This window comes from Rhineura floridana, chromosome 17, assembly GCF_030035675.1.
Source record: "Rhineura floridana isolate rRhiFlo1 chromosome 17, rRhiFlo1.hap2, whole genome shotgun sequence".
NCBI lineage: Eukaryota > Metazoa > Chordata > Lepidosauria > Squamata > Rhineuridae > Rhineura > Rhineura floridana.
In genome coordinates, this window is record NC_084496.1 from 8,255,802 (window position 1) to 8,265,736 (window position 9,935).

Consider the following 9,935-nt stretch of genomic DNA (forward strand, 5'->3'; position numbering starts at 1 on the left):
CTAGAAGCAGCACTTGGTGCAAAACCTGGAGTTTCTGCTTGCCAATGCTATACTTGGTGTAACTTGGCGCTGTAGAGTCTTGTAGATCCATTGTGGAAGTACAGTGTTTAAATCTTTTGAAAATAAGTACAAGTTCCTAGTCCTCCTAGTTGACAGGAACTATTTAGTGGAAAAACTGAGCAGTACAGGCTCTACTGTACAGCTAAACCAGGCAACCTTTCTGGATGGCATGACTCTAGGATGTCCACTGTGCAGAAATAGCATATGTCCAGATTTGCCACCCTCGGCTCCTTTGGGAGGTAGGGCAGGATATACATTTAATAAATAAATACATTTGTACTTGTGGCCTGGTTGGTTGGTTCCCTGTATGAACTCCCTCCTTAGGCATTCAGGGTTTACCCCCTTTTTTTCTGCTCGCCATTGAATGCCTTCCACCTTCCATTCTATCTCCCTGTATAAACGCCAGAGCTCTTTGTGACATCACAGGGTGGGGAAGGGGAATCAGGAGCACCACTTTCAGATTATGTCTCTGCATCAAGGTGTCTGCCTATTTGAATGGATAATATGTGCCAATTAAAAAAACAAAACTTTTATGCTAAGTATTTTTCTCCACCTTTCAATTTTAAAAATGTTCAAAAAGACTTACAACATGAAATAATAATTAAAAAATAAAATACATTTGATATTAAAAATGAGCATTTAAAACAAATTCAGATGCCTGGGGGGGGGGGTGGGAAATTAACAAAATTCTGATATTGGAGGAGGGGTAGAACTATATAGCTGTGGTGGTGCACCTCTTGAAACATTTGTCCAAATGGGGGGTGGGATGACTTGTTCAGTGAAGCATTAACAAAAGGCAATTGGCAACCAGAAATGGGCTGCACTGACGTCTTGTGCTGTTTCCTCTGGGGGGAAAAGGGTACAAAAATTTAGCTTGCTGCAGGCGCGCCATTAAAACTACACAGTTGATTTGGGGATGTATGGTTGGAAATGGCTAACCCTTAAATGTTCGTTCATGGGAAACTGAAACTGTGGCTTTTCTAGCCTTGATTTGCTGTTCTCATCCCAGAGCAAGAGTACAGACACCATCACCCCACAGCAAGGGATTGCTTCCTTTCTCATTCTGTATCTCTTCTGTCCCTCCTGCCCTGATCCACAGTGTTCAGTCTGCAAGACCTCTGCTGCCGTGCCATCGTTTCCTGCACACCCGTCCACCTTATTGACAAGCTGCCCCTTCCTGTCACCATCAAGAGCCACTTGAAGTCCTTCTCCATGGCCAATGGCATGAACGCGGTGATGATGCACGGCCGCTCGTACTCCTTGGCCAGCAGCGGAGGTGGGAGCAGCAGCAAAGGCAACAGCCTGAAGCGCTCCAAGTCTATCCGTCCACCCCAGAGCCCACCACAGAACTGCTCCCGTAACAACTGCAAGATCTCTTAGCAAGTCCGTGCTGGGGCGCGTCTCCTCCAGCCGCACACATATACCTGCTCGCCATTGTACAGATGTTTACACTCACGTAACCCATTCCACTGGGATCCCCTCTGACATTCCTCTGTCACTCCATCGGCAATGCCTACAGGATTGGCAAAGGGCTTGTGGACTGGCGTGGGGCTGGGCAGGATCCCGCACGGCAACGGCAAGGTTGTGCTGAATCAGCCTTCCCGGAATGCAGTAGGTCCCCCCCGTTGTCCTGCTCTGGAGGGATGACTGCATGGCTGCCTCAAGGGAATGACTCTCTCCCTCCACTTGTGGGGAGTAGATGGGACTCTGTGCTGCATCTTTATCCTTGGGCTCCCAAGTAGATTGTTGGTGCTACAGTGGACATTGATTCTCTTTATAAAGGGGTGGTGGTGGCAGGAATTATAGCAACTTCAGCCCAGGTGGAGACCTGCCTTTACCCAACAGAAAGACCATCACTAGCTGGAGATCTTTAGGAAGCAGGCTGCTGACATTTTCACTTATTTATAAAGAAACTCTCACTACTTTTTTTTTAAGACCTCCTCCCACCACTCTCTCTGTTTTTTTTTCCGAAGGGAAGGACATTAGGGGGAAAATGTTATGCCGCCTTGTAAATAGAAGTACTGAGCCTTGAACCCTGGGGCTAATTGAAGTAGGAGGGGGGTCAAGGGGCAAAATGATCAAACACTCTGAGAATTGTATAAGAGGCACAGGGTTGCTCTTGAGATTTTCTTTTTCATTCTGTTTATGAAAAGAGGGAGGGATTTGTTCCTTTCTTCTTTTTTAATCTAAAATTTTCCAGACATTCCTGGTAACAAGTGTGTGGCTTAAATGGACAGCAAGAGCAAGAGTTTTGTATCGCATTGCTGTGTTTGGAGGGGGAGGGGAGAGATGAGAGTGTGGGAGTCCTGACTACATCTGGAATTGGTTAATGACTGATCAAGCCACCTCTGCCTCCCAGGGGGCTAAAGGCAAAAGGTTAGGCTGTACCAAATCTCAAAAAGATCCTGGCTGGGGTGGGGGTTAGGGAGGAGAGGGCATCACCAGAAAATGCTGCTTTTTAAAAAAAAAATGGCTTGATATAACTACTGGGTTGTGTGAGGCATGGGGAGCTCCTGAACTACACCTCGTGCAGCCTGTTCTCTGGCTGGGCAGAAGTCCTTGCATGTTACAGCAGTGTTGCTTTTGTAGGCAGCTGCTTGCTTTGAGGCTCTCTAGCCCTTAGATATTGCCAGTCCTGTTCATGCAGATTCTCTGAGCTGCAGAGTAGCCCAGCGACCTCAAATAGGTCTTGGATATCCAGAGCATATGTACTTCCCCCCTCCTTTCCCCCTCTTCACTTTTTAAAAAAAAAATGAATTGACATAATCAGTCACCAACTTTGTACACAGATAAGAGCATCTCTTTATAGCATGTATAAGAATATTAAGATTCTTGGGGGCAGCTTGCAAGGAAGGGGAATACCGAGAAATTAGATTTGGCCACCAGACCCTAGAACAGAGACAGTCTGTTTGTAAATTAGAAGTGTGCTGCGTGTTGAGGTGAGCCTTTTCCTTCAGCGCCCCAACAGGCCACTAAGACAATGATTTGTTGGGCCTAGTTGCAGCTTCTGTGACTCTTTCCTCTGTGTGCTGTCTGTCTGTTCACCTGGATTCTGGAGGCTCTTTGAGTTGTTTGTGCTGCTGCCAGTGCACATTGGGCAGGTGCTTTAGCTTTGGCTAAAGCTGTAAATTCATTGGCAATTTTATATCTGCCAGTTTTGAGCAATGCCTTCCAGCCTGTCTTAAGTTAAAAGGAGAAGCTAGTTTGATGGGAAATGAGGCAAAAGTGGGTGGAGGGCCATGCAGTCGCCTGTCAGCTTTATCGATACAGCTTATGAATGGCATTCCGGGGTCTTTGATTTATTCACCTGCTTCAATGCCCATTCCCCCTTTTCAGACCTGGTGAATGTTTCCTCCTGGGTGCCTTTCCGCAACAGCACTTGCTCTCCTGGTCGGTACTGGCCACTTGACCATATTGCAGATTTGATTGGGAGGCATGGTGGTGCCGGGTGCCCATCGCACATCTGATGGCCCATCTTGTTCAGGAACTTTTGACAGGAGCCTGGCTGGCAGAGCTGCAGTTTATTGACTGCTCCGATAGGGCTTGGCACAAGGGGTGAGCTGAGCACCACCGCTGGCATGGACTCAAAGTGGGTGGAGGGGACAGGTCAAGGGCAGGGGAAAGCCTTTAGCGGCATCTCGTCGGGCTGTGAACAAAGCCGTAGCCAAATCCAGGGCAGGAGCTTGGGAGATTTACAGGGCATGTCCGCACAGCCAGGGCCACCTGTTGCCGCTTGCTCAAAATGGAGTGGGAGACAATCACTGACTCAACAGCCTGGCATTCTGGGGATGTGCAGTGAACAGGTGATCTAGGAGGCAGCCTGGACGCAGCCATCTTTCCATCCTTGGTTTTAAAATAGCCACTTTCCAAAAGAGCTATAGAATGTGCATTGTCTTTCTGAAGAATTACAGGGAGTGCCCTCCCCCACCCAGCCCTGCTTGGCAGGCTGTAAATCCCTCCCTATTGTGTCTCCAGCATATGATATAGCTTGCCCATAATTCTGCTGCTGGAAGGAAGTGGCCGTGGAGCTTTTCTTATCAGAGGGTAGAAGGTTTGAATTACCTGCACTTGTTCTCTTACTTGTACATGCATAATATTCAGTTTCACCTAAACACCTGTGTTTTAATCTTCTTTATTTTTTAATCAGTGCAAATTACGTGGAATTCTGGTATATCTGCAAATCAAAGCTGAATTCATACCTTATTTTCTTAATGTTCAACTCAAAGATTGTGATCTGATATCAAAACACTAGAAACTAGCTGCTGTCCAACACTCATACCATTCCTCTGTTTTTAATTTGTTTGTACAGTAAATGTTGTTAAAACTGATGTTTTTTATATAAATTAAAAAAAATTGTTTTAAAAACTACCCTGCAGGCTGTGTGAGTCGTCAGTGACAAGTAAGTGAGCTCTTTAAAGGGGTGTTGCTGAAGGACAGTGGGAGGGCAGAGGAGAAGAGGGGGGAGGCTCAATAGGGTGGATTTAAGGGGATTAAGGGGACTTGGGGCAGTGGACCGAAGGGTTAGATCAAAGTGGAATGCTTTCTTCACACTTGCGTGAGTTAAGAGAATTTCCATTCTGTGCCAAAGGAATTGATGTTTGCACACCAGCCCATCTATCCCTTCTGAGAGGTTTAACCATACTTATTTTAAATTTTTTAAGAAAAGAACTTGTTAACAATGCAAAAAGAAAAAAAAAACCCAATGTGGCCTTGGTACATAATACAGTGGTGGCATTCAGAAAATGAAATCCTGGCTTAATAACCCAGGATATTTAGGCACATAGTGCACCCACCATACACAGCGCCTTCAATGTGAGTAGGGAAACAGTTAACCATAGCTTCCCATTATGTCAAAACCAGGAAACAATGGTTAACGGCTTCCAAACAAAGAGGTAATGCCATGATTTTAAAACTGGATTACAAATTCTGACTTGTTTGGAATCAATTAAGCATAGTTCCCAGTTTGCATGCAATGAGCAGCTAAGGTTAACTGCAGTTAATTGGCCTATTTTCCTGACTTTCCTCCTCTCTTCCTGTGAGTAAAGAGGCTGCATAAAGGTATTTATTTAATTTATTTATTTAATTTAATTTATATACCGCCCTAAGCCCAAGGGCTCTCTGGGCGGTGTACATAAAATAAAGCAATCAGGAATATATAAATACAATAATACAATAGAATCAAACCAACAAAGGTAAACAAATAATCAAACAGTAGCAAAATACGATACATATAATAATACGCATTAAAATGCCTGGGAATATAAAAAAGTTTTCACCTGGCACCGAAAAGATAGCAGTGTCGGCGCCAGGCGCACCTCATCAGGGAGACCATTCCATAGTTCGGGAGCCACAACCGAAAAGGCCCTATTTCTAGTCACCACCCTCCGAGCTTCTCGATGGGATGGTACTCAGAGGAGGGCCTTAGATGTTGAGCGCAGTGTACGGGTAGTTTCATATTGGGAGAGGCGCTCCACCAGGTATTGCGGTCCCATGCCGTGTAAGGCTTTATAGGTCAAAACCAGCACTTTGAATTTAGCCCGGAAACAAATAGGAAGCCAGTGCAGACGAGCCAGAACGGGTGTAATATGAGCGGACCTTCTTGTCCGCGTCAACAATCTGGCCGCTGCATTCTGGACTAACTGTAGTTTCCGAACTGTCTGGAGGGCAGACAAGAAACACTTTCTTGGCCTAACTGGCATGATGCCCTTACTGACTGACCACATGAGTATGATTGGTGGTGAATTAGGTGGTATGCCCAGGAAGGTTAACACCGGGCAGGATGGTCCATTGACACAGCCATTAAGATGAACCAGTTACATAGCCATTCCATAATCTGTGACATCAGGTGTTAACATGCATCCAAATTTTTTACCCTCTCGTCCCGACAGCCCCTTCAAGGAAGGAGCTGAAGCGCTCCGTGCGAGAATAGAGCAGCCCATATGTAATGCTCTACCTCATAGAATTGACTGAAAAGGCAAAAACCCAGCAGCTATAAATCCCCTTGTATCCCCACAGTAGATGAAAAAACAGATTAGATGTCATACTTTCCCATAGGCAGTGCATTAACTAACTGGTAGGAAGCCATTACTGATTGCCATTGCGTCTATGCCCAAGACAAATATAAGAGCGCAGGCCCTTAAGGCAAGCCCTGAGACTGCAATATGGGATCCAGAAACTGAAAGAAAACCCCATAACAAAACAAACCTCCCCAGGAACTGGGCAGTCTGCAAACAAGGTCCCAGTAACAGGGAGGAACGCTTTCCTTGAGCAGCTGCTGCTGGGTGCTTCTCCTCACTGCTGTGAGGGCCACTGGCCTCATATTTCCCTGTTTCACATAAAGAAAGGAAATAATTTATGAGTAAGCACACTTTCCCAGCCACCATTTTAGTGCAGCTAACCAAGTTCCCCAAAGCACAGATACTGGAGATATGGCGCTGCCACCCATATTTGGCCCACTGCAGCGGCCTCCCCCTTGTAGGCTTCCAAACACCTATCATAACAGATGTCCAAAATGCAAAATTAACATCCTATGTCCCTTTCTAGTAAATGATATCATAAATCCAAGAGCAGCAGATGCTGAAGATGTGTTGCTGTCACCAATATGTGGCTGCACTATAGCAGGTTTTCCAACACATATCTAAATAGATGAGCCAATGCAACAGTTGCACGCTATATGTAATTCCAGGTAATGATATCAGAAGTCCTAACTAAAATGTAATTTCAGGTAATGATGTTTCGTTGTTGGTGCCACAATCCTCAGTAAAGGGGGGAAAAGTCTGCCTGGACCTTAAAAGGCAGCCCTATGTCAATAAAAGTCTAAGATCCTGTAATATGAGGGATCTCTATTAGGCAAACCGGGCTTTCCTCTTTGTTCCTATTCCCCAATCAATATGATTACCATCTGCTAAACTTTCCATTCCTAACTAAATTCAGGTAAATGCCTCTTCTGTCTCAGAGTGAACAAATAGCCTGAAATTAACACTTGGAATGCAAAAGGATCACTCACTTAAGATACAGCGATTTAGACATTTTCTAGCAAACTGTTATCTCCGCCCTTATCATATAACTATGAAAGGCCCAAAGGCTAAAAAGGCTCACTAGGCCCCACCAATATACTAGTATGCAGTATAATAATCATATAATTAAGTACTTCAAACCTCATACATGCCCGGGCCTAGCAAGAAGTTGTACCTATGCCTGGGCCTAGCAAGAAGTCATAAGCCTCACGAAAGGGCTCTGCCTTCACATCATGCATCCACCCTGTAATAATATAATAAAGAACCAACCTGTGTATATCATCAGGGGGGGCTAAGCTGAACCTGTTGGGGGGAGAGTGCTCAGAGGGAACTTAAACTAGAAGGATTAGATACAATTTCTTTTGTTCGTCCCTTTTATTCTGATTTATTTTTAATTTCCCTTTATGTGCATGAGTCTGTCTTTAACCAGTGTATTAGCATGACTATATTTAATTTTGTTTGTATATCCAGTATAGTCTCATTTATTTTTAAACTTCCTGTGTCTTTCTTTTAACCAGCAGCAGCACTAACGTCGCGCTGCTCAATAAAAAGCCTCAATCAACCCCTCCACAACTGCTAGGTGGGGGGGGTATTGGACGTGCCGCCGCTAGGCCCCACTACGAGGCCCACTGGTCAGGTCCCTTTACGAGGCCTGCCCCAGTCGCAGCCACGCCGCAATGCTACCACCCACAGCTGTTGGGGCTCCCAAAACCCCCTCTGGGGGTAACCAATTAGGCCTAATAGGCCCAACCAACACCGACAGTCCTGCAGCTTTCTCTGCTATGTCCCTCGTCGTCCTCTCGTCATTTCCAACCGTATTATGCCAGGGTTTGATCGCCTTAACATCTTACAATATACACTACAGTAATGACTCTACTTCAATAAAAGGCAAGCAAATGCATTTGAGAAGGCTTGTCTTCATAAAGTTTCTTCACTTTTATTAGGTTTATCTCACCTTTCTTCCCACTTGGAACTCAAGGCAATATGCACGATATTCCAAGTTACCTTCCATTCAGGCATCTGCGTCATGGACCTTCAGACTATGTCCTACTACTTATCAACTGTACCTCCAGAATTGTGTGGAACAGATGCCTGATATAGAGCAGACACTACAAAGCTTCAAAACAAGCAGTGTTAAGCCTTTGCTAAAGTGGCTTTTAAACCAGTGTATATATATATATATATTTAATTACAAATGTGCTTTTTGATCACTGGGGAAAGAGTCAGGAGGGCAGGGGAGATACGCAGAGCAACACAGCACATTCATTTCAATGCCTTTTGAGATTAAGTTTGAAAGTCCTCCCAGCATTCCTGCCGATTTAGGATGTGCTGATCTGAGGCACAGTTGTGAGGTTTGGGACAAAGTGCACCACCCTTGCATATCCACAAGAAGGAGGAGAAGCCAATTTGTATAGCATACGGAGCAGAGGCTAAGCCCCTCAAATCGCATCTGGTAGGAGCACTCCTTGGATGCCTAAAGCAGACAGTAACTTGCACCATGGCCAATAATGGCAACGCACCTTACTGGTTTCAGTCCTTTCAACAAGATCCTGTATGTTGGGTGTAGGGAACCTTTGGCCCTGTTCCCCTCCACCTCCCAGTAGCCCTGCCTGTTGGCCTTGCTTGCTGGGGCTGATGGGAATCATAGCTCAACAACTGGAGGTCCAACTGTTCCCCCATACTTGCTGTATATGAAGTGATTTGAATGCATGAACATGAAAGCTGGAAACAAAACCATATGTATTGTGTGTGTTTTTTCTTGCAACCTGTTCTGAAGTTGCAAACGGTGACCAGGTTGTCCATAGTAATATTCCAGATCTTCAGAAACCAGTCTTGAATTCTACACCCATGTCCATGTTGCTAAATTCCAGTACTGGGTATGGCTGTTGTCAGAAAATGTAACGACCTGTTTTTCATGTAATGCTGAACTATGGTTTAATGTTAACATGCATGAGCCTAGGCCTTCTTCCCTTCTCCCCCCACTTCTCCTGTTGCGTGGAGGATGGCTCTGAACTTGAGAACTCTGCTTAATTAAAACCAGGAGTGGGGAACCTTTGGCCCTCCAGATGTTACCGGACAGCAACCAATGGTCAAGGCTGCTGAGAGATGGAGTCTTAACATCTGGAGGGCCAAAGGTTTCTCACCCCTGGTTTAAGCTATGGTTAGTGACAAGCTAGCATCCTTAACCACAGTTTGATCCTAGCTGTTTCAGTTAATGAGAATTTAAACTTAACCAGATGTGGATTAAACGGAATTCTGGAAGCTTTTGCTTCTGTCTGTACCAGTGGAGAAGAGGGCTATAAGCTCTGGCTCACAGTGGCGCTAAACCATAGCTTAGCACTGTATCTAAAAAGGCCACATCTATTGCTTGGGTACCAATCAAGCTTTTTTAATTGGCTAAATAGGTTTTGCTTAAGTCGCTACACACTGCCCTTTGAAAGAGTCCATCTACGACTCCCTTTTCCCTTTTACTGTTTTGGTTGGAAGCCGGTAATATGAAAGAGATCCTACCCCTTCCCGCTCAGCAAAACAAAATCCAGTAGTGCACCTGAGGTTTAAAAAATGATCTTCTGTGTATGTGTTCCATTTTCAGAGTCTTTCCAAGCCCTGCCAACAGGCAGGAAAGAGGCTATTTCTCTGACTTTTTTCCCCCTCTCCATGTAAGCTGGGCACAAAAGGTAAGTAAGGCAGGGGCACTGGGACTAGTTCTGTTACCATAACTCAGCGGTAGAGCACATGCCTTACTGTGCAAAAGGTTGCAGGTTTGATCCATGTAGGGCTGGAAACAGCCCCTGTCTGCCGTGCTGGAGAGCTGCTACCAGTCAGTGAGCTAGATGGACCAATGGATCTGACTCGGTA

The 9,935-nt window shown here is 45.3% G+C and overlaps 1 protein-coding gene across 1 annotated transcript in view; it reads left to right on the forward strand.

The window, feature by feature from the left end:
- RAB40C (RAB40C, member RAS oncogene family) overlaps window positions 1–4,428 on the forward strand; it is a 47,054-nt gene extending 42,626 nt beyond the window's left edge. Inside the window, exon 7 of the mRNA XM_061599803.1 lies at window positions 1,160–4,428. Within this exon, the coding sequence (XP_061455787.1) occupies window positions 1,160–1,440 (281 nt within the window). The 3' untranslated portion in view covers window positions 1,441–4,428. The remainder of the gene's footprint in view (window positions 1–1,159) is intronic.
- The last annotated feature ends 5,507 nt before the right edge of the window (window positions 4,429–9,935 follow it).